Source organism: Balaenoptera musculus, chromosome 15, assembly GCF_009873245.2.
Source record: "Balaenoptera musculus isolate JJ_BM4_2016_0621 chromosome 15, mBalMus1.pri.v3, whole genome shotgun sequence".
Lineage (NCBI taxonomy): Eukaryota > Metazoa > Chordata > Mammalia > Artiodactyla > Balaenopteridae > Balaenoptera > Balaenoptera musculus.
Genome location: NC_045799.1, coordinates 39839848 through 39864497, shown reverse-complemented (window position 1 = coordinate 39864497; position 24650 = coordinate 39839848). Strand labels below are relative to the sequence as shown.

Below are 24650 nucleotides of genomic sequence, written 5' to 3'. Positions count from 1 at the left end.
CTTTCCTTCAAACACCTGACTAATTCAGGGAAACTGCACCTGCTACTCTAACTGCAGAAATACTGTGAATTTCCAAGTCTTGTATTCCCTGTCAAATGGGTTGTAACAAGTCCTACCCAAACTGTGTTTTGCTGATTAGTATCCGGATAAATATTCACAGTGCAAATAGCTGCTTACAGGTGATGAATATGGCTTCAAATTCTGGGCATGCTTAATTTCTCCCCTGGGTTTTGGCACTGGGGAAGGACTAGGTTTTTTCTTGACTCAGGACTTGTTTTCTGAGAAGTGATGGGCTGCACGGCAGGTAATAGTCAGTTATTGGTCATGTGATGAGAAAACCGAGAGGTGAGGCAGGAAGAAGGCAAACAGATGACAGCCCAGGCCCAGGTGTGGTACCCAGAAGTATACATACAAAGTCCTGAAAGCACAAGCCACCATGAGCAATAAGGCAGAGAGGGCCAATTGTCCACCAAACATAGGCACTCCTGTTCCAAAGTAGAGGCAGCCCCCCGCCCCACCCCCCAGGGAATGAATTTCCCAGCCACCTTGCCTCAAGTATGATTGATGTGGGCAGAAGTGATGTGTGTCCCTTCTGAGCTGATATTGTTAAGAAGACATCGGAGGCTCTATCAGCTCATTTCCCTAGTTTTCAGACTCAACGAGATCCTCATTCCACTACCATTTTCTCACCATCCTTCAGCTTTCTCTTACTTGTGCTCATACAACACATGTTCTTTCATTGTAACCATTCCTTTGCAACTGCCCTCAACACTCCTTGCCCCCTTCTCTCCCTCTGATCTATTCACCAGCAAAACTTCAGTTCTGGTTGAACCCAGTTATTCAACTTCTCTAGGTTAGTGGGCAAGCAGATGGGTGATGGGAAAAATAAAATAGCCCCACTTGAAAACCTCGGTCCATTTTGGATTCATGTTCTCAGACCTCAAGTGAGCACTCAGGACTGTTCCAAAGCCCACTGCCCTTTCCTGAGAACCTCACCTTCTCCAGTATCCAAGATGACTGCTTAGTACCTTCTGTCTCCAAATTTCCTACTCTTCCTCGTTGTCCTCACTGCATATTCATTGAAGGAACAGGAGTCACCCATTGGATGGTAACACTCACATTCCCGCCACAAGGTCTGCACTCCCAGCGGCATCGCTCACCTTCTCCCTCATCCCAACTGTTACATGGAATGATCATCCCTGCTTCCATCAAAGGCCAATTCCCACACTCACGATCTTGCCTTCTTGAGGAATTTACAGCCCTCCTCTCTCTATCTGGCATCATTAATTTCTCCCTTTCTACTGGCTCAGTTTCATCAGCATCAATGATGCCCTGGTATCTCTGATCTTAAAACAAATGAACCAAAAACCCCTCCTTCAATCCCATGTCCATATGTTTCCCCTTCAGAGCAAAACTTTCCTAAGACTTTCCTTTAGTTTCTATTTTTACTTCCTCACTTCCCATGTGCTCCTTTACCCAGGAGAGGCTGACATCTGGTCCCGTAATGCCTCTGAAACCGCTCTCATCAAGGATGCCAGCCATGGCCATGCTGCCCACGGGCACCTCTCTATCCTCAGCTTCTTTGCTCTGACAACAGCATTCAACAGGAGGGCTCTTTCCTGAAGGCACTCTCCTCCCTTGGTTTCTGTGACACAACCCTTGATTTTCCTCCTACCACTTTGGTCATGACGTCCCAGTCTCAATTCCTGGTCCATTTGACCACTTCGCTGCTCATTACCTTCACTTAGACATCCACAAATATCTCAAATGCCATATGTCCAATATAGATCCACTGACATGTACGCCCCCCACCATCCCCCATAAAACTGGAAGTTATCTGGGACTCTGAAGTCCTGATTCATCAGGACATCCTGTTGGCTCTGTGTCAGAACTGTGTCTTGCATCTGTTAGCCATCGACTCTTCTCCACCCTGGTCCCTGTCCCTTCCTCTCTTGCCTACTGACATGTCTGCATCCTTCCTTCCCATTCTCCACAAAGCAGACAGAGCCATCACTCAAAATCTCTTTAATGGCTCCTTTCTTGCTGATCTCAAAAGAACAGGCAGATTCTTCACCATGGCCTACAAGGCCCCACCCTCTTCTGCAAGTTCCTAAACCACTTTCTCCCTTATACAGTGTTCTTCAGTCTCTTTTCTGTCCCTTAGTCAAGCTGAAGTCCTTTCCACCTTAAGGCTTCAGTATCTGTGATTCCACCTGCCTGACCTGCTCTCCCCCTTGTTCTTTGAAGATCTGGCTCTTTCTTATTCCCCAGCTCAGGACTTAGGTGTCACTTTTCCACCAAGTCCTTCCTTGGCCACCCTCTTTTAGTAGGTACCCCCAGGCATTTTATATCTTTGCTCCCATTTATGTCCTGATAAGCACCTATCACAATCTATAATAATTACTTTTTTTATGAATTAATTTTTTTCAGTCTCCCCATCTGGAACATATGCTTGTTCTCTATTAATCTCCAGCGTCTGGTGCAACACCTGCATACAGTAGGCACTCAATATGTGAGTCCTGAATGAATGAATGGAATCGTGGAATGCTTACTCTACGGTTGGGTCGTGTCCTATACTTATATGTACATTATTTCATTTCCTTGACTGCCACCTGGTTGTCTCTGAAATAAGAGACACAATTCATGTTCATTTAATTTCCTTTCAACACCCTTAACAATCAAACAGCAGCTGTAACATGGCAGAATCTGGGCATCTGAGATGGACGTTTGCTCCAATTCCCTTTGGCAAAAAAAAGACCATGAAAACTCTTACAGATGTTCAGAAATGGGGTTGTGCAGCTTTGTGAAGGAGGAACGGGGTCAGTCACCCTGGAACGAGTATTATGGTCTTGGGCAAGTCCTTTCATTTCTCTGGGTTTTTGATTCCTCATATATAAGAGATGTCAGGACTCAGTTTTCCAGGTTTCTTGCCAACAACGAAATTCTAGGATTTGGTGAGTGTCTGCAACCTGCCTCCTAAGCAGAGTGCCTCGCCGTGGTGGTGGGGATGGCGTTGAGCTTAAAGGAGCCCGTTCAGCCCAGAGAGCAGGGCGCTGAGCGTGTGCGCAGCCGTGTGTAGTGACCCTTGTATACATGAGCACCTGCCATGTGCCTACATGTCCTGTCGACACAAAAGGCATCCTAGTCATATTGTAGGACCAAGACAGAAACTTCCAGGGGCACAGCCATAGCCCTTCCCTGCCAACATCCAGCTCTCCTTGGATCTCAAGGGGGGAGCCCGCAGATGGCCTCCCGAGGTCACTCCAGGCTGAACACGTGGGGTTTTGTGGGCGCCGAATTTTTCTTTTAAAGGGAGTCTGCGTAGTGTTCTGGCAGCTCCCGGCATCCACGCAGCCCCCACTGCACTGGCAGGTTTCCACAGTGCTTCTTTTATACCCCATCCTAAGTGGCACGAAGAACCCCAACCCAAAGGAACAACGGACACACCCGGGAGCCCTCCGAGCAAAGTAAATTGAGTTAGTGGTTTGAGCAATCTTGGAGCAACGATTCAGAGGCCCAGGGAAAAGATGCATCTCCTTAATGAGAGGGTAGCTCTTTGAAGCTGCGATTCTATCTCTTTGTTTTCCCCTGTGTTCACATCCCCGTCCTTCATTCACACGAGGAAGATGTGAATCATGCTCTTCCTGGCCCCGCAGCACACACGTCTCCCCTGACTCGGGGCCACATCATTCTGTAATTGAGTTTGCTGGGTCTGATCTGGCCCACTTCCCTTCTCTTATTCCTCTCCTTCCCCATTTCTGAGCAAGTTTAAGGCCAAGGACATTGACGTTCATTTTGGGGTTATTGCAGAGCCTAGCATGGGGCAGAGAATACGCAGTGACAGAAGCCCTGTGGGGCCTGGGGACCACACTGGATGGCGCTTCAGGGTGGCGAGGCCAGCGGGGAGAACCTGGAACAGGAAAGCTGCCTGCGCAGGTGCCTTCCAGGGAGCCTGGCTCTCATCACTCCCACCTGAAGTTCAATATGACAGTCACTTTCTTGGGATTCCACGGCCTCTCCAAATATTTCCAATGTCTTCCAGTTGATGCTCATTCTCATTTATAGGTGAGACTGATCTCATTTCCTAGGTGTCTTTGGAATTGAGTATTTGTCCTCCATCAAAATCTCAGCAGGAAGATTGCAGCCGTTCATACGGTTGGCATGTCTTCCTGAACGTGCCAGCCAGGGGAGCAGAAAGCAAAGGTTCTGCGCAGTCATTAGCCTTTTTCCAGCAAAGTGTGGCGTGCTGAACTTTTCAAGAGTAATGGATTAAACAGAAGGGGAAGCTCCGAGCCAGGCTGACTTGGCCATTCTTTAAAATGCTGTATCCTCCGAGGACGGATTCGCTGCTGTAATAAGTGATCGCATATTGGAAGGTCCGTTCTGGATGGTTCCGTTTGGGCTGGTAATGTTGATTGCAGATGCCTCAGTCTCCACCACCTGGAGAAAGACTCCAAGTCAAGCCAAAGACATCCTTTAAATTATAAGTCATTTTACTTGTATGCTTGGAGTTATTTTCCCTCTATATTTCCCTCTTAGGGAATAAGGTGCTTCCTTTTCTGAGAGTCGTACAAACAGCTCCATTCCTTCCTTGCCCAGTTCTAGTATGTGTAAATGCTAACAACTCCCTGAGATTTCCGCACCAGGGTGATGTAAAGAAATGCTGTCCATGTAGATATTGGGGGACTGCATAGAACTGATCCAAGAGCTTAGTTTGGCCTCAGTCCTTAAAAAATGTTTACTCCATGAAGGATAACTTCAAATAAGTTAATGAGTAATGGGATATGAACTTTGCCATTTTGCCCAAGTTGGGTGAGGTGGCCCTCTGATTTGAGGCAGATCCCCTCTCTTGAATGACTTTCCCAAGACCTTGCAGACCCTAGGGAAAGGGTTGGAGCATAAAAATATAGCTCAATTAGTCAAAAAAGTCACCATATTGAATAGAAGGCTCTCAGACCAATGGTTAGACTTTCGGGAGTGTTTGGGCACATGTAACCACAGTGATGGAATGCCCATCTTGCAGTGCTCTCAAAGGTATTCTTTTTAAAAAAAATTTAAGTTACTGCCTCGCTTTATTGTACACGGTGTCCTATAAAGAAGATATATGTTCACAACTGAGCTTTGAAAGAGGACCGTGGGGCCAGTTCCATTTAAAGGGAGTGAAGTCAAGCAGTAAATTTGCTGGTCACTCTTTTCATACGGACTGTATCTTAGCCAGCAGTTGGTCTTTGATGTCATAACAATAGCCCTGGGCTACGGAGGCAGAGGAGGATGCCCCCTAACACTGAAACTAGTCCACACTCATTAAAATTTGGAGACCAGTCTGCGGGGTAGCACACATGATGGAGCACAGGGAGTGGACTCCCGGCTGCCGGGTGCCTTTCTCAGTGAAAAATGGCCATCTCTTCTCTACTATCTACCCTGCCTGCTGCATCCTTTGCTGTATTTTTAATTGAAGTATGATATACATACAGAAAAATGCACGTATGTAACCATACAGCTCAATGAGATTTCACAAACTGAACACACCTGTGTAACCAACACTCAGATCAAGAAACAGAACATTACCAGCACCCAGATGGCTCCCTTGTACTCCTTTCTAGTTACTTCCTTGGCAAGGGTAGCCAGTGTCCTCTCTTCCAATAGCATAGATTAGCTTTTCCTGGTTATTCAACATAAACAGAATTATCCTGCATGTACTCTTTTGTGGCTGGCTTCTTCCACTCGACACTACATTTGTGAAGTTGTACATGTTGTGTGCAGTTGTTTGCTCTTTCCCAGTGTTTACACTTACTGCCTTACTAGCCATTCTACTGTTGATTGGCATTTTGGATGTTTCCAGTTTGGGGCTATTTTAACTAGCACTGTTATGAGCATTCTTTTTCCAGTTTTTAAGTCCACAGATGAATACATTTCTATTGGGTATATACCCAGAATTGGATTGCTGGGTCAGAGGGTATGTATATATTCTGTCTTAGTAGTTACTCTGGAAAAACAATTTTCTAAAGTGTTCATATCAGTTTATATTCCCTGTGGGTGCTACACATTCTTGCCAACATCTGGTGTCTTCAGTTTTTGTTTTTGTTTTCAATTTGCCGTTATGGTGGGATAATATAGTGATTTCATGTTTCTAGCGGTCATAAGGTATTAAAAGTTATTTTTTCTATTTTAGCGATCTACCCAGTCAGTGCTCAAATCTGTGACAATCACAAAATTAATAAGCTATTAAGATCGTTGAAATGAGACTGGTTCCAACTCAACATTTGGGGAGCAAAGGGAGAAGAGAGAGGGTGTTATAGAACATATCCAAAGTATGAGACAAGTTCTGTCAGAACCAAAGCAAAAGAAAGGATAAAATTCACTGGGGGTACAGGGCAGTCAGAGACTTGGGAAGAATGACAGAGAAAGATCTAGAACCAGAGTCGCCCACAAGCTGATCAGATATTAGCAATGTAATGCCATAACCAAAAAAGGAAATATGATACTCCTCTCAACTATGGGAAACATTTTAAAAACCCTGACCACTTGTTCCTCAGAAGACCTTGAGGAAATAGACTTTGTGACACACCGAGGAAAGGGAAAATCTGATTAGTCACAAGGAAGAGATTCTTCTGGCCAGCAACCATAATTAGAAAGCAGAATATACAGCTCAGGGAGCTTGTGAAACTCCTGTCCCCAGGCATGTCCTGTTTCTCTTGTTATGTCTGGGAAAGGAAGGTAGGAAAGGGTGCCCCTTCGTCAGGGAAAGTGGTTGCAGGCTTCGATTGTTAAAGCTCAGTGGGTGATGAATAACATATTTGCGGCCATGGTTCCATCCCTACCATGGAACACACGATTTTTAAGCAGTAACACTGCACAAGAGAAACCATTCAGAAGGAAGATGGAAAGAGAGGGACGTGTGTATCTTGACTCAGAAACAACCTTTGGTGGAATCCATTGCTGACAAAGCAACCCATGGCCTTTCTGGGTGTGATTTCTCAAAGACAGGGTCCTTTGGGCCCCACCCTTCCCCTCGGCCCGACTCCAGCCCAGAGTCAGGCTGAGCAGCTCCACAACACAGCCCTGGGCAATGGTTGGATCCCACTGGAGATGTTCGCATGTCCATCCGGCATCTGCTTCCCGGGACGTGGACTTGGACGCGGCCGCATGGTGGGTGGGGTGGGAAGGGGGGCTGTTTAACCAGGAGGCCAACTCTTTCCCAGTCTCTTCTACTTAGCTGTCCCTGTTCTTTCCTTTCCTTGTCCCACATGAGAGAAGAAGCCAGGAATAACCTTTTTTAGAAGCATCGCTGATTAGCATGAGGCACAATGTGTGTCAGCACATGGAGCCAGCCTGGACTGCATCCCTTCTGTGATATGTTTCTCCGCATAGGAGGTGCTCAGAACAATCAGACATTAAACCTTGATTTCCTGACATTGCTCTGCCTCAGTTTCTTCAGCTGCAAAATGAAGAGAATCTTCATTGGGCTATAATGAGAATTAAAGGTGCAAATACATTTAAAGTTCTTACAGCAGTGCTTGGCACAGAACAAATGCTCAATGTTAGCTTCTGTATCACCATCACCATCATTATCACCAGGTTTGAAGGTGAAGTTCAAAAATCAGTAGAATTATCCCATTAGGATGTCTCTTTTTATTTTTTTATTTTATTTTTTTAGGATGTCTATTTTCAGATAAGGAAAATGAAATGCAAAGAGTTGAAGTGACTTGTCCAAGGTTTCACTGCTCTGTAATACCAGCATCCATGAGTTAAACCATTCCTATGCACCAAGGATGGTCCTTACAACATTATAAACTCCCAGGGATATAACTTTCATTATCCCATTTTTCTGAATAGGACACAGAAGCCCAGAGAAGTGTGAGACTTTTGCCTAAGGGCACACACATAAGAAGCAGATGTTGAGTTGAAACAAATCCAAAGCCCATGCCTTTGGCCACTTTATTGGGCCTTGTGACTAGTTTTGGCTGACGGGATGCTAATAGGTGTGACCCAAGCAAAGGCTGGAGTGTGCTTGTCCATCGGGCTTGCCTCTGCCTTTCTGTGATTTTTCATCACCGTGAGAGAAATGCAGGACAGGTAGCCTGCTGGCTGCAGGAATCTGGGAGATGCACAGAAGAAACCCAGACCCAAACCTCAGCCTGGAACCCAGCCCACCTAGATCTACTGAACCCCAGCCACCCATAGACCCACGAGCGTGAGAACACATGTTTATTGTTACAGGCCGCTGAGTTTTGGGATAGTTTGTTGTGAAGCATAATTGGATAATAGCTAAATAATACCTGATCTGTACTGAGTGCTTTCTGGGACTTGTAACTTGCAAGAAAAGCATGCATCTCAACCAGTGCTTCTTAACCTGTGTATACGTTTCACCTGGGACCCTGATTAAATTGCAGATCCTGATTCAGTCGTTCTGGGTGGGGCCTGAGATTCTTATTTTCTAACAAGCTCCCAGGAGATGCTGCCGCTGCTACTCCATGGACCACACCATGGGTGCAAGTGCGGAGAAGTCATCCCGAGCTTCTCACCTGTACCTGTGGGTCACGACTGCACCTGGTGAACTCGGGGCAGTGGATGAGCCACCTTATGTGTAAGGGAAGGACAGTTCTTGCCCTCCAGTGAGAATCCTCTGTGGGTTTCTAATAATCATCACTCTCCTCATGTCTAGTGTGGTCAGGGGGTCAGCTCATGTTAACATTTCTGCAGCCTATTTCATGGGCTAAGGATTAGGAACACTTGATGAGATCTCCCCTTTGTAATTTTTGCCCCTCCTGGAATTTGAAGGTTCCCAGCAATAAACCTGGCTTCCAATTAATTTTGGGCTCATAACCAATACCAGATTTCCAGGTCACAAAGTAATTGAGTCTCTAGGCAGGAGAGATACAAAATCTATTTCTGGTTTTCTTAATTTCCAGTCAGGCAGGGCTTGGAACATCAGACAGCAGCTTACGGAGGAAGCCGAGTCTTCTGCTGGGAGACTTTTCCAGCTGGTTCCAAACATAGTCCAGCAACTATGTTTCTTTCCACCATCACCATCACCACCACCAGCACCACGATAACCTGGAGAATTGAGCCCCATGAGACTTTTGTACTTGGAGAATCCTGAAAAGATAGGAGAATTCTTTCCAAGGAAAGAGTATCTTCTCCCCTTCCTTCAGCGTTTCATAATATATTATAGATTATACACCTATGTATTAGCTGTAGGAAGATATCATCCTGAGGCTCAACTTCCAAATTCTCTGAAGTTTTCTAACAGTGTCTTTGGTTGTTGTAGATCCTAAACATGCTATGTGAGTACCTTTAAAAGATCGCCACAATTTTTAATAAGCTAAACATACACCCAGCCATTCTGCTCCTAAGTATTCACACAAAAGAAATGAAAGCATATATTCATGCATGGACTTATACCTGAACGTTGGTAGCATCTTTATTTTAATAGGCCCAAGTTGGAAACAACCTAAATGTGCTTCATTGGGTGAATAGAAAAGTATATTGTATGTGCATACAATGGAACAATAACTGGCAATAAAAGGATCAAACTCTTACGCACCAAACAACATGGATGAATCCCAACGCCATTATGGTGAGCAAAGGAGCTCACTGTGAATGGAAAAGCATATTGTATATGCATACAATGGAGCAATAACTGGCAATAAAAGGATCAAACTCTTATGCACCAAACAACATGGATGAATCCCAAGGTCATTATGGTGAGCAAAGGAGCTCACTGTACTGTATGTTCTGTATTAGTCTACTTACATAAAACTCTAGGAAATGCAAAAACCAATCTATAATGGCAGAAGACAGATCAGTGGTAGAGATTTCTGGGGAATGAAGGAGGAATCCCCAAGGAGCACAAGGAAGCTTTTGGAGATGGTAGATTTATTCATCATCCTGATGGTGGTGATGGTTTCACAGGTGTCAACTCCTCAGACTGTTCACTTTAAATATGCACAGCTCATTGTATATCAATTACACCTCAGTAAAGCTGTATTTTAAAAAATAATAACACAACTGCCATTTTCCCCCTCATTTTCTCCCCATCGCTATCTCTAAGAGGTGGCTGGGCGCCAAGGCATGTGTTTTATTTGTTTCATTGGCTTTGGCGCGAATACTCTCTCCGGATGCTGGTGGGAGTAAGGTAACATCTGGGTGGCCTATGACAACATTTCTAGCCTCCCTGTATCCTTCATATAGATTCTAGCCACACCTTGTTATTTTTAAAAATAGAGATGAGATATCCAGTAGGAAGTAGCCTCTTGAATTCACAGTTGACCTTCCTTTTTCCAGGTCACTTCTGGTGCACATCTGGGGATCGGGGTGCCCCAAACTGTGAGTCTGGCAGCCCAGAGCCCCAAACTTGAAGCTGGAATTCTCCTATTCCATTGGCCCTGCAGCACTGTTCCTTTCAGGGGGCCCAGGGATGTTGCTCTCTAATGGAGGTATATCAGCCACAGACAATGCTCTCTGTAAGATGACTTGGTTTACTAAAATGTGCATAGGTCAGGTCAACAGGAAGAAAGGGTAGTTAACCTACTGTTTTTACTTCTACTCAGTTTACAGAAACAACTTTCCAGTGACACATGCTGGTCTGTGCCTGGGGAGTTGATGCAAAGCTACATTTATCAAAGCACCCTGGCCTCTGCCTTTTTTAGGCATTAGAAGACAGTCCCACACACCACTGATAACTTCCCATCGTCGCTCATCCTCCCACTTAAAATAGCAAACAAGCACGGGATGAGGCTCTCAGGAGAAAAACAACAGTCATCTCTCTAAACACCAGCAATTCGTAGGTTTTCCCTAGGCCTGAACTTTCCCATTCCTACAATTTTGGAATTCCTCTCTTCCCAGCTGCTCTGGGAGAAGATGGTATAACCTGATTCTGTTGCTGCTGCAGCACATCCCTTTCTGAGGCTAACAGACTTCAGCTTTGTTAACAGCGACAAGAAGCAGCAGGTGCCTCATGGAAACTCCACCCTGTACCTTTCCTACGTCATCACTACCTAGAGAAATGGCCATGTTCCCATGGCGAATGTTTGAGTAGTGCTTCGTTTAGTTTGGGTTCTCCCAGAAGCAAACCCTGGGACAAAGAGGAAGTGGTATACTTGGGAGATGCCCCCCAGGAAGCTCTGGTAGGAGAAAGGGAAAGAGGGTAGGGAAGGTAAAGAGCCACAAGTTTATGTTATCAAGTCAGTGACTAGAGTGGGCCGTGAGTGCTTAGTCCCAAAGGGAACACTGGGCACTAGCATGTTGACTTCATTTTATTAGCATTGTGCCCCATCCAACCTTTGCACTGATACACCACAGAAAGAAAGAAATTAAGCTTTATATCTTTTATGTTCAGGGCATCTTATGAAGTTCTTATGGAAGAGGAGTACAGACAAAGTTTAAATAAAATGCAAAATGAGACTTTTTCAGTAACACACTCCCTTGCTATTTCTTTAACATCATTGCATACAATCCCAGGAATTAAATGGACAACCCCATTCCCACACCCTAAATTATCTTCTGTCTTTTGGGGGATGAGTATAGACAGAGGGACACCCTTAGCTGTCACTGAAGAAAGGGGCTTCATCACCATCCTTTTCTTTATAAATCATAAAATCTTGAGCCAAGGATTGCAGAAGAAAGATGTTCTCAGATGAGAAAGAAATATGAGGACCGCAGAAACCATTAAAACGTTGTAAAATAAGATCAGTGAAGACAAATTAAAAAACTGAGATAATCAAATCTGGAGAAGACAGAGGAACTATTAAATAATAATCTTCAAGTCCTGCATGAGATGTTTCTTGAAAAGTGAATGAATAGTGGGAAGAAAAAAGCAAACATGAAATTAAGATGTATCATAAAAGATTTAAAGGACACATCAGAGAAAAAAATGTTCTGTCATTGAAGGTTGTTACAAAGTACTTGTACAGGTACTGGGTTGGCCAAAAAGTTTGCTCGGGTTTTTCCAAAAACCCGAATGAACTTTTTGGCCAAATCAATACAAGTGGGATTCTTTCCTTTGGAGGCTTTAAAACCACAATAGATTCTTCTTTACTGAATGGATAGTTCTCATGACTTCTGAGGGTGTCCCCAGGCCTCAAAAATCAATGCCTTTTAGAACATGGCTGGAAAAGAATGAATGAAGCAGCTGCACAAATAACAGAAATTTCTTCTGTTATTTGTTTGTATACAGGAAAATAAAAGGAAGGAATAAAATTATAGTGTTTCTGTTCAAGGTGGCAGACTAAGCATTTTTGTTTACTTCTTTTCCTTCTCCAAATTCTACTGAAAAAGGAGACGAAATATGAAAATAAATCCCCAACAGAAGTGGAAAGCTGCAAGGGGAACATCTACAGAAGAAGGAATGATTTCTGGTAGATATGAAACCAATGGTAACCAATTGAAAGTGAAACATTACAGAGCTGAGAAAGTGAGAGAAAGATCACCAAAAAAATGAGTTTCTTTAGAGGAATTCCCATAATAATATAAAGAACTGAGCCTGTGTCAGTTTCACTAGCAGGTATTTACTCACAAGAAATAAAAACCTATGTCCACAGAAAGGCTTGCACAAGAAAGTTAACATGATCTTATTTATAATATCCAAACCATTAGAAACAACCCAAATGTCCATCAATGGGGAAATGGATAAATAAATTGTGGCGTACTCATACAATGGAATACCACTCAACAATAAAGAAGAGAAATCTGCTGATGTACACAGCAATGTGAATGAATGTCAAAAATACTACATTAAGAAAAAGAAGCCCGGACACACACACATATACACACACACACAAATGCACACAGTATGATTCCATCTACACGAAGATTTAGAAGAGGCAAACTAATCCATGGTGATAGGAGTCAGAGACTGGTTGCCTGTGGGAGGAGTAAATTGCATACGAAGGAGCACTAGAAGACTTTCTGGGATGATAGAGATGTTCTATATTCTAATTTTGATGGTGCTACATAGGTGTATATAATTGTGAAAAACTGGAACTGAATCTTTAAGATGCATTCATTTTATTGTATGTAAATTATTCATAATTTAAAAACTTTTAAAAATGTAAAGAGAAAAAAGAAGAGGAGGATAGGAGGGGGAGGGGTGAAGGAAGAGAAAAGAAGGGAAGAAAAGAGAAGAAGCTATAGAAGCTGGGTGAAAAGGATGAGGACAGAAAACTGATAAAGAGTGAAAAAGCTAGCACTAGGGTGGCAAAAGCTGGAAGATTAAGCTAAGACATAAAACACATTAGAAAAATGCAAAGAGATAAAACTACAAGAGAAAAAAATTGAGACACGGAAGACTGATAGATCTTGAAATATCAACATTAGTTTCAAAGTCTAATAGGAGTTCCAGAAGGAGAGGACAAGGATATTGGAAATAAGCAAAGAAATTACTGAAGAAATATTCTTAAACTGAAGACAACCTTGAGGATTCAGATTGAAAGGGTCCACCAAGTGCTGAACAGGACTAACAACTAAAGCCTTAAATCTAAACACAAACAGATAAAATTTCTGAACATTGTGAATAAAGAGAAAAATCCTAAAGTCTTCCAGTTAAAAAAAAATCACCTGCAAAGAAATAGCATCAGACTTTTCACTGAAACATGAGACGGTGTAAAAAAAAATGCATTTATATCTTCAAAATTCTAAGGGGAAACAAGATAGAACATAGCCAACTGCCAAATTAGCATTTAAATGTGAGAAGCAAGTAAAGATGTGCTTAAAAATTTAGGATCTCAGAGAGTTTATCCTTTGATAAAACCTTTCTGAGAGAACTTTTTGAGAATGTATTCCAGCAAAATAAAAGATGAGAATATGAGATTCCAGAAGCAGCAGCAGATAGATAAATAAATAAATAAATAAATAAATAAATAAATCTTATAGTTAAGTCTAAATAAGTATTGGGAGAATATACTACTGCTAAGAAATTGTTCCTAAGATAGATATAATGAAAAAGAATGAAAGAAAAAAGGAAGAAAAAAAGAAACAAAGAAGAAGGAATGATCTAGCACTAAATGTTCAGATAATGTGATTAAAATTTGAGAGAGAGAGACAAGAGAAAAAAAAAAGCATGTTAGAATCTTGTTTTGGGGAGGTTTAGGTTATAAATACTGACTGACTCTCAGCATTGATAGAAAAATGTAAGTTCAAATCTGTTTGTTAAAATGTTAAGAGTTAGAGAAATAGAACAATTTCCAAACTTGAGGGGTAATGAGCAAAGTAAATAATATTTAAATACTTATTAAATGTTTAAGTGCCAAGTTCTAACAGAGCACTTACATGCATTCAGTGTTTTAATCCTTACAACAACACTGGGAAACAGTCTTTGTATACCTATTTTACAGATGAGGAAATTTAGACATAGGCTAACTCTCTTGCCAAAGTGAGAGATAATAAATTGGAAGGTGGGAGGCAAAATGAAGCAAATTGGAAATTTGAAAACACCAAATAAAATTGAAAATACATCTTCAAATCTATTAGTAATCACAATAAATATAAATGGGTTATATTCATTGACCTATTACATGGCAAAAGAAAATTTGGCTATTGGTTATTTTTTTAAAAAATATTTTATTTATTTATTTATTTATTTATGGCTGTGTTGTGTCTTTGTTTCTGTGCGAGGGCTTTCTCTAGTTGTGGCAAGCGGAGGCCACTCTTCATCGCGGTGTGCGGGCCTCTCGCTATCGCGGCCTCTCTTGTTGTGGAGCACAGACTCCAGACGCGCAGGCTCAGTAGTTGTGACGCGCAGGCTCAGTAGTTGTGGCTCACAGGCCCAGTTGCTCCGTGGCATGTGGGATCCTCCCAGACCAGGGATTGAACCCGTGTCCCCTGCATTGGCAGGCAGATTCTTAACCACTGCGCCACCAGGGAAGCCCTGGTTATTGGTTATTAATAAGAGAGATATTCAAACAAAAAAAGGCAGAGAAAAGTTGAAAATAAAGGTTGGAAAAAGACACATAATGAATGGCAAGAGAAAAAAAATAAGCAGGAGATGCAAAATTACTATCAAACAAAAAAAAGTGTTCAAGACAAATGTCAATAAAAAGATACATATAAAGGAATTTCACCTTGATAAAAATATAACCATCAAAAAAAGACATTTTATGTCCTAACACCATGGATTCTAAACAAGTAAAGCGAAAATTAAGGGGATAATAAGGAGAAACAAACAAATCCACAATGGTAGTGTCAGAATGCAATTAAATTTTTTGAGGAATCAGCAGATTAAGTAAACAATAAATAAATCAAGATTTGAAGGGTTTTCATAATATAATTAACCATCTTGATCTGACAGGTCTTATAAAGAGATTTAAGACTGTACATCATAAACAATATGCAGTCATGAAATAGTTTCAAAATATGCTTGTATTACATACAAACTTTATACTAATAAAGTAAAAATCCAGTAAAATGTATGGTTTTCTGAGAAGATATAAATTATCAAAAATGACTAGAGAAAAGTTATAGTATCTGAATAGGCTATTGACCATGGAATAACATGGAACATTAATCAGAGATCTCAACCAAAGAGGTACCAAGCCCAAGACAGCTAAAATGAGTGAATTCTAACAATCTTATAAGAAACAGATAATTCTCATTATTTAAAGTTCAAAAGTGGAAAAAGAAGGGTTTTCAATTAATGCCATGGAACTATAATGATATCACTACTGAAATGGATACTGTTAGCTCTCATGTACACACCAAGAAAAATGTAAGCATATATTGCTAAGTATAGCTTTACTGGATTCTGGAACTAACAAATTGGAGAATATAACAGAAAATGAAACAGAAAATTCACAATAGCAATCAAACCTAGAAAACAGCTTGTCAAAAGAAATGTGAAAAGATGAAGAAAATTCTAAAACTTTACTCAAGAAATAGATACCTTAACCATGTCCTTAATGAGAGGATTAAATATTATAAAATTCTCAATTCTTCTAAACTTACCCCCTCAATATATATAGCAATTCCTATTAAAAGCTCAATGAATTTTTAAACAAAATAATTCTAAAGTCTGTTTGAAAGAAAACATTTTATAAAAATTTCTAAGAAAAAGAATGTTAATGACAGGGCATTTGCCCTATTAAAAAATACTGTGAAGTTACATGAAATAAAAGAGTGTGGCATTGGTACATGAATAGAAAAATGAAGGTCAAGAAATAGACTAACATATATGTGAAAATTTTAATATGTGATAAAACTGGTATTTTTTACCAACAAATATAGAATGGAGTATTTACCAAATATGATGGGAGAAGTGGCTACTCAGTTGGACAAAAACCAAAGTTATATCTTTATTTTAAACCTAAAACCCACAAATAACTTCAAAGTAGATTGTAGTTCTAAACAACAACAACAACAAAAACACTATAAAACTGTTAGAACAAAATATATTTAAAGATTCTGACAATCCTTATTTGAGTAACCCTTTCTCAAGTAAGGCAAGAAAACAAAAAGTCATAATGGAAATGATTCAGATTTGATTATATTTAGAATGGAAAGTTTGTGCATGGCCCAAAGCAGCATAAACAATGTTAAAAAATGAGTGAAAGATTGGTTCAACATTTGCAAAGTATATGAGATAAAAGGTCAGTATGGTAGCTATTTTGCAAAGACAGCCACAATGACTCCTCCCATCCCTGAACACACGCTCTTTTGCAATGTTATTTTGCTGGTCCTCCCATCAAGAGGAGTCTATTTCTGGTCCCCTAGGATCTGAGCTGACCAAGTGATATGTTTGGCCAATAGATTGTGGCTGAAGTTGTACAAGTTCATCAAGAGGCCTTGCAATTTCTACTTTACTCTCTTGCTGCTCCGAGTCCACCATGTAAAGACATGTGGAATAACTTCCTTGAGGATGAAGAGAGAGCATAGGTGACAGCCAGCACCAACCATCAAACATATGAGTGAGGCCCTTTTATTTTATTTTTTATTTTTGTTTTATTTTATTTTTTTTAACATCTTTATTGGAGTATAATTGCTTTACAATGGTGTGTTAGTTCCTGCTTTATAACAAAGTGAATCAGCTATACAGATACATATATCCCCATATCTCCTCCCTCTTGCATCTCCCTCTCCCCTCCCTAACCCGCCCCTCTAGGTGGTCACAAAGCACTGAGCTGATCTCCCTGTGCTATGTGGCTGCTTCCCACTAGCTACCTATTTTACATTTGGCAGTGTATATATGTCCATGCCACTCTCTCACTTCGTCCCAGCTTACCCTTCCCCCTCCCCGTGTCCTCAAGTCCATTCTCTATGTCTGCGTCTTTATTCCTGTCCTGCCCCTAGGTTTGTCAGACCTTTTTTTTTTTTAGATCCATATATATGTGTTAGCATATGGTATTTGTTTTTCTCTTTCTGACTTACTTCACTCTGTAGGACAGACTCTAGGTCCATCCACTTTACTACAAATAACTCAATTTCATTCCTTTTTATGGTTGAGTAATATTCCATTGTATATATGTGCCACAACTTCTTTATCCATTCATCTGTTGATGGGCACTTAGGTTGCTTCCATGTCCTGGCTATTGTAAACAGAGCTGCGATGAAGACCGTGGTACATGACTCCTTTTGAATTATGGTTTTCTCAGGGTATATGCCCAGTAGAGGGATTGCTGGGTCATATGGTAGTTCTATTTTTAGTTTTTTAAGGAACCTCCATACTCTTCTCCATAGTGGCTGTATCAATTTACATTCCCACCAACAGTGCAGGAGGGTTCTGTTTTCTCCACACCCTCTCTAGCATTTATTGTTTGTAGATTTTTTGATGATGGCCATTCTGACTGGTGTGAGATGATACCTCATTGCAGTTTTGATTTGCATTTCTCTAATGATTAGTGGTGTTGAGCATCCTTTCATGTGTTTGTTGGCAATCTGTATATCTTCTTTGGAGAAATGTCTATTTAGGTCTTCTGCCCATTTTTGGATTGGGTTGTTTGTTTTTCTTGATATTGAGCTGCATGAGCTGCTTGTAAATTTTGGAGATTAATTCTTTGTCAGCTGCTTCATTTGTGAATATTTTCTCCCATTCTGAGGGTTGTCTTTTCGTCTTGCTTATGGTTTCCTTTGCTGTGCAAAAGCTTTTAAGTTTCATTAGGTCCCATTTGTGTATTTTTGTTTTTATTTCCATTTCTCTAGGAGGTGGTTCAAAAAGGATCTTGCTGTGATTTATGTCATAGACTGTTCTGCCTATGTTTTCCTCTAAGAGTTTTATAGTGTCTGGAGTGAGGCCCTTTTAGACCATCTAGCCCACGTCAAGCCAACAGAAAGCTATAGCCACATGAATAATCCTAAGCAAGGTCAGCAGAAGAGCCACCCAGCTGGGCCCAGAGTAAACTGTTGACACACAAACTCATGAGCAAATAAAATGTGATTGTTTTAAGCCACTGTGTTTTGGGATGGTTTGTTATATAGCAATAGCTAAGTGGGACAGTTATTCATAATTTACAAAGAATACCTGAGATAAAAGCAGACAGCCTGCCTGGAAAATGGGCAAGGCAAGTCATGAAACGAGAAACACAATGGATGTTGACTTGTATCAGAGCTGGAGGCATATTGTTGATGAACTGGAACAAGAACTCCAGCCTCCTTGGGTCTGAATCCTGGCCCTGCCAACCATGGTTGTGTGGCCTTGGGCAAGTTACACAAATCTCTCCAGGTCTCAATTTCATCAGCTGTGAAATGGGTATATAAATACTATCTATCTCATAGGGTCATTGTAAGTAAACTCAGTAGCATTAAGTACAAATAAATGTTGCTTCTGCTTTTACTGCTATTAATAGCTCAGATCAACTGGTGAGTCTGAAGCAATGAGTGCAAGATGCTAAGCAGTTTTGTTGAAGGCAAGTAGAGGGATGAAGGAGGAATGTACTGATAAAGATGGTAGTTAGGAATTAGAGAACAAAGACATTTAGTTACATTTCAGAGTTGGTTTGCTTTAATGTTATTGTAAAAATGATCAATGTGATGATTTCTAACACTTCCTTAAATCTCATTGTTTTAATGAATTCTAGCTTTACTATGTAAAATCTGTAGAAATTCATGCTTCTGAATCTGACTGAGATTTAGTAGAGGAACACTCATTTGAATTTCAAGTAAAAGAGATACTATTATTATCATTATCATTCTTCTTATCATTGCCTGTGGTTCTACATTTTGGGGTATTCTGTCTTCCAGACTGCTTTTTATTATATATAATTGTTTTCTTACTATTATCAATTAAAGACATATGAAAGAACTAATCTGAGATCTGATCAACATGACACAAGAGGAGATAAGATTTCATTTGAAAGTGAAAAAAGTTGATTTTTCTGTGCATTTTTATACAGCTGTTGCAGACCACTGTAAAATTTCTTATTAGATGTTTTAAAATACTGAAAACAGTACAAAGACTAACATCATTATTTATTATTCTTATGAGCCACATAACCAATAGAAATAGTGTGTTCAAAGCATTTTACTACCACCTCATAACAGCATACCTAACAGTACAGGGACAGCCACTTACAGAGTCAAAAAACCTATCTCCTACTATGTTGAAACTACCAAAAAAATCATGTTAGATCATGTTTATATATGTGTGTTTATGTATGTATATATAATTTAGATAGATAGATAGATAGATACGTTCATATTTGACACAATAAGACTGTCAAGATGTGTTTGAAAATGTAAATCGTTAGGGACTTCCCTGGTGGTGCAGTCGTTAGAATCCGCCTGCCAACACAGGGGACACGGGTTTGAGCCCTGGTCCGGGAAGATCCCATATGCCGCCCAGCAACTAAGCTCGGGTGCCACAACTACTGAGCCTGCGCTCTCGAACCTGCGAGCCACAACTACTAAAGCCCGCTCACCTAGAGCTCGTGCGCCACAACAAGCCCCCGCTCGCCGCAACTAGAGAAAGCCCGAGTACAGCAACGAAGACCCAATGCAGCCAAAAATAAAAATTAATTAATTAATTAAAAAAACCCCAAAAAACCTAAGCCCTGAAAAAAAAAAAAAGAAAGAAAATGTAAATTGCTAAAAGCCTTTTTCTCTTTTGTAGCCAGCAGGATGACTTTCTCAAGAACTTGGAATACAAATATTCTTCAAAGATTTTTACACTTATAAAATAACAACAACAAATTAAGCAGCTTCCGGCTCTGCAACTGTGGGCAAGTTACCCAACCTCAGTTTTTTCATTTGAAATAGGGATAACGATAATGCCTAATTCACGAGATTTTTGTGAGGATTTAAAAAGAAAATACATGAAAAGTGTTAAGAACAGTGTCTGACACATAAAAGGCACTTGACAAATCTTAGCTACTATTGTTATTCTTACTATTTTATTGGGTGCCCTTGATATGCCAGATCTCAAATAAAGGTGCATCTCTTTTAAATGTTCCCAAATATACTACAATTTGGGAAAATAAAGCTACCATTGTGTATTTCTGACTCCAACCTCATATTTCAGAATATTTTAAGCAGAGATAACAACACAAATAATGCAATATAAGGATTGACGAACTTTCTGGTTACAAAGAATGATTTTAGCAGCTTAAGATATCCCAGAGGCAGCAAACTTAAGTTTAAATGTAGTTGGTTAAGATAGGTTATGACTTCCCTGGTGGCGCAGTGGTTAAGAATCCACCTGCCAATGCAGGGGACACGGGTTCAAAATCCCACATGTCACGGAGCAACTAAGCCCGGGTACCACAACTACTGAGCCTGTACTCTCGAGCCCGCGGGCCACAACTACTGAGCCTGAGCACCACAACTACTGAAGCCCATGCGCCTAGAGCCCATGCTCCACAACAAGAGAAGCCACCACAATGAGAAGCCTGCGCACCGCAACAAAGACCCAATGAAGTGGAAAAAAAAAAAAAAAAGATAGGTTAAACATGACCAGTAAACAGAAAGAATATGGCACCCACAGTTTTGTTTTCAAATACACCTGCTACTAGCTAATTCACATCCTGGGCCCTGAAAACGATACACTAATAAAGGTCTTTTGCAGACCTCCTCACTTGAAGGAATATATTCTCTCCATTTGAATCATAATACCTTTGGAGAGTCAGAGGGTCAAAGAAATAACTTTAGTCAGGAAGAATATAAAACTTTTATAATAACAAATTACAAAAGAGAGTAAAATTATGAACTAAACTGTTAAACTCATCATTCTGCCTGAATAAGTTCATTGAGTGGACAGAATAACCAAACACGATTACAAAACAAGCTGAAAGCTGATGGATTAGCAGCTACTTGCGACCCAAGATACTCCTAGGAGCATTACTCTTTCTAAATCCCCCATTTCTTCTGCCCTCTTGGGACAGTTCTTCAGCCACAGGCTCTTTTGAGAATTTAATCCACTTCCGCTTTGCAGTTGCCACTTCCACCAGCTGCTTCTCTCATCACCTTACCAGTCAAACGGAAAAGGCCAAGCCTAGGTTACTCTAATGATAGCAGACACCTCATAAAGGAATCTGCCAAATTTACTTTTCCATAGAACATCGTTTTTACAGCTTTTCATGAGTCCACGAGGAAAGAAAGCATCATGTATAAAATGTGACTTCCAGAAATCTCGAAGATATTAGGAATTGTTCTTACAGGGTTAGAGTGGGTGGGTGTACCACCATCTACAGGATGGGGTGTCTTCAATTTCCCCAAAGGAATCCTGTCAGGCTGTCACTGTACCTGTTTGCCCACAGGAGAAGAGAAGAGGGCCTCATGAAGTTAGGACATTTTCAGAAATGTTCCCAATTTAAAAGAACTTTAGGCTTTGGGGTGCATACTTTTTCATTCCTGGTTTTGCATTTGGGTGTAAGGATCACCTTGCTTTAGTCTATAACATCCTGGCAGAGGGAAAACATGGTGTAACTAATCAAGAGTTTGGAATGTGTAAACTTTGCAAGTTTCTTAACCTCTGTACCTCAGTTTTTGCATCTATCAGGGGAGGATATTAACAGCATAGTACATCATTAAATCGGTTAAGTTCTGTAAAGCACTTAAAACTAGCACATGGTAAGCACTGTGGAAGTGTTTAAGTGAATTCCTTCTCTCTACAACAGTAGGGTTTTCAGGCAACAAATTACATAAAGATGTGAGAAATGAACTAATAGGGGCAATGGTCTTAAAGCCCTCTGGGAACAATGAATAATGCTTATCTCGACATAAAGAGTTTTAGAGGGGCTGGTTTGAGGAGGAGATTTTAGGAGAGAATTCCCGCTGCTTCCTGGGAAAATCCCTGCTGACTTCTACCCATGCCCCAAGTTGACAGTTGTCACACGCCTGATAGAGCCAAGGAAAGGCGCTTCTTCCCAAGACAGCGGCAGGAAATCCCTACCTGGACAATCCTTTATTTGGAAACCAGAGAATTCCTCTTGTGTCTGACGCCCACTACCCGCTCCCCAGTTGTGTCCCCCTCCCCTGCCTTGGAGCTGCACAGATCATTAGAATTCCATCCCTAAGGCGACTTTCAACAGGGGCAGAATGCTGGAAGAAGTCTTTGCTGTAAGTTTAAAAGCCCCAGGTAACGCCGGGCCAAAGTACAACCGGTGGCTTGACTCCACGCCCTCCGCCCGGCTGGGGAGGTATAAGGGAGGCACGGGTACCACGTGGGCGAACAGGGGATGTCTGGCCATTCTCTTCGGGAAATTATTTCCTGACCTTTGCGTAGCTTTCTGAGGGGGCAGATTCACTGGGGTTCTTCCTCCCAAACCCAGTTTGGGGATTTATCCTAAAGTCTCCTTCCGCTCCCCCCTCCTCCCAGAGTAACGTTACTCAGTCTCCAAAGGGTAACCAAAGAGTGGCAGCACCCCAAAGCAAACCCAGACATACTCCACACTTCCTCCGCCCATCTCAAGCTAGCACCCTCAGGTACCTGGTGACAGACCACCTGGAGGAGCGTGCCTGCCAGACCTCGAAAGCGGTCCAGCTTCCAGGCACGTACCCCGCTCCGCCTCAGCCGGAGATCGGTGGTCCCGGCAAAACTGCTGCCAAAACAGATGCTCTTTGGTGGGGCGGGGACCCGCCTCCTCGCTACCATCAGGTGCTAGCTAGGTCAGCTCCCCGCCACCCGGGTCCCCGCGGCCACGCGCGCCCCTCTCCGGCAGCGCACTCACCTGCAGCTGCGTCCGGCTGGCGTTGGCCGCGGCCGCGTCCGGCCCGTCGGCGGCTCCCGAACCGCGCAGCACCGTGATGTGCAGCGTGAGCAGCAGCAGCCCCAGCAGCAGCAGCAGCTCGGCCGCCAGGCGTACCATCCTCCTGAGGCGCGCGGCTTTAGGACCCGGCGCGGCGGACGGCGGCGGCGGCGGGGGAGGAGGAGTCGGAGCCCGGGAGCCCGGCGGCGCGGCTCCCGCCTCGGCCCCCGCCGGGGCCCCGCTCCCCGAGCCCGCGGGGCTGGCCCTGGGCGCGGCGGGGCGCGCCGGGCCGGGGGAGCAGGAGCCGCCGCCGCCGCCGCACCACGGCGGAGCCACGGCGGGGCCGGGGGCGTCCAAGCTGGCTGCGGAGCAAACCCCGGCGCTCCCCGGCGGCGGCGGCGGCGGCGGCGGCGGTGGGGACGGCGGGCCGCCAGGGGCCCGGGCCGGGCCGGGGACCACCCTGCGGGCAGGGGGCAGCGGGGGCGACGGCGGGGCGGGCGCAGCCGAGCCCCCGAGCGCACATGGGCGCCCCAGATGTGGCCGCGGCGCCGCAGCTGGAGCGGGAGCGGCCGCCAGAGGAGCGCGGGGAGGAGGAGGAGGAGGAGAAGGAGGAGGAGGAGAAGGAGGAGGAGGAGGGCTTCAGTGGCGGCCCAGAGTTACCTCCACGCTGGGCTCCCCCGCCCTTGCCGCCCGGAGCCACTCACCCGACGAACCACCTCCCCTCCTCCCTGCGCTCCTTCGGGCCGCGGGCCGCGCCGCCCCGCCGCCGAGTCCTAGGGTGAGCCGGCTCCGGGACCCGGGGGCTGTCACTATCTGGAGGTGACCTGCGCGCCCCTCCAGAGTCCGCGTCCGCCTGCCAGGCTGTGCGCCACCGCTGCCGAGGTCGCTGTGGGCGGCGAGGGCCGAGCCCTGTGCACACTGCGTCTCGGGGCTGTGGGTAGGGGGCGGAGGGGGGGGTGCCTGGACGAGTTTAGAAACCTTTATTGACAAGGTGGAGTTGGGAGTTGTGGTGTTGGAGACGGAGAGGGTGCCGGACCAGCCAGGTGTCTGTCTGCGACTGTGCGCCCCTCCCTCAAGCTGGCGTGCGTATGTATGAGGGGGAAGATAGAGTTTCGTTCCAGAAAGGTCTTGACACTCGCTCCCGCACGGTGGGCCGCCCGCTCTCTGAGCGCCTCTGCTCAGGCGCCCGCGGCGCGGGGTAGAGCCTGGGAAGTCAGGCGAGTCCGATTCGCTGGGCGTCCGTCTGGTCCAGTGCGCAGGTGTCTCGGCGGGAAGCTGCAGGGGCCGAGTGCCCGCGGGCTCAGGCGCGCAGAACGGAGGTGGGGCACTGGGGGTAAATCTCAGCTCAGGCAGTCGCGTGTCGGGGGGCTCATCCCGGAGGCGCCGCGCCCGGAGGGGACCTGGGGGCTGCCGTCGCACAGCCGCCGCTCCCGGGCCAGCGCCTCATGACCGCGCTGAAGCCTCGGGCTCCCGCGCGCAGCTCATGCCTTGCAGGGGTCAGCCGGCGAGTGGAAGGGCTCGAGGGTCGAGCAGAGGGCAAGG

General features: G+C 43.6%; 1 protein-coding gene across 2 annotated transcripts in view; it reads right to left on the bottom strand.

Moving 5' to 3' along the window:
• ISM1 (isthmin 1) overlaps positions 1-23298 on the bottom strand; it is an 81819-nt gene extending 58521 nt beyond the window's left edge. Inside the window, exon 1 of one of the 2 annotated variants that reach the window (XM_036827288.1) lies at positions 23091-23298. In XM_036827288.1, the coding sequence (XP_036683183.1) occupies positions 23091-23228 (138 nt within the window). In that variant the 5' untranslated portion in view covers positions 23229-23298. Of the gene's footprint in view, positions 1-2773; positions 3284-23090 lie in introns of those variants that run through there. The other variant, XM_036827289.1, reaches the window with a different exon arrangement.
• Positions 23299-24650: the final 1352 nt, after the last annotated feature.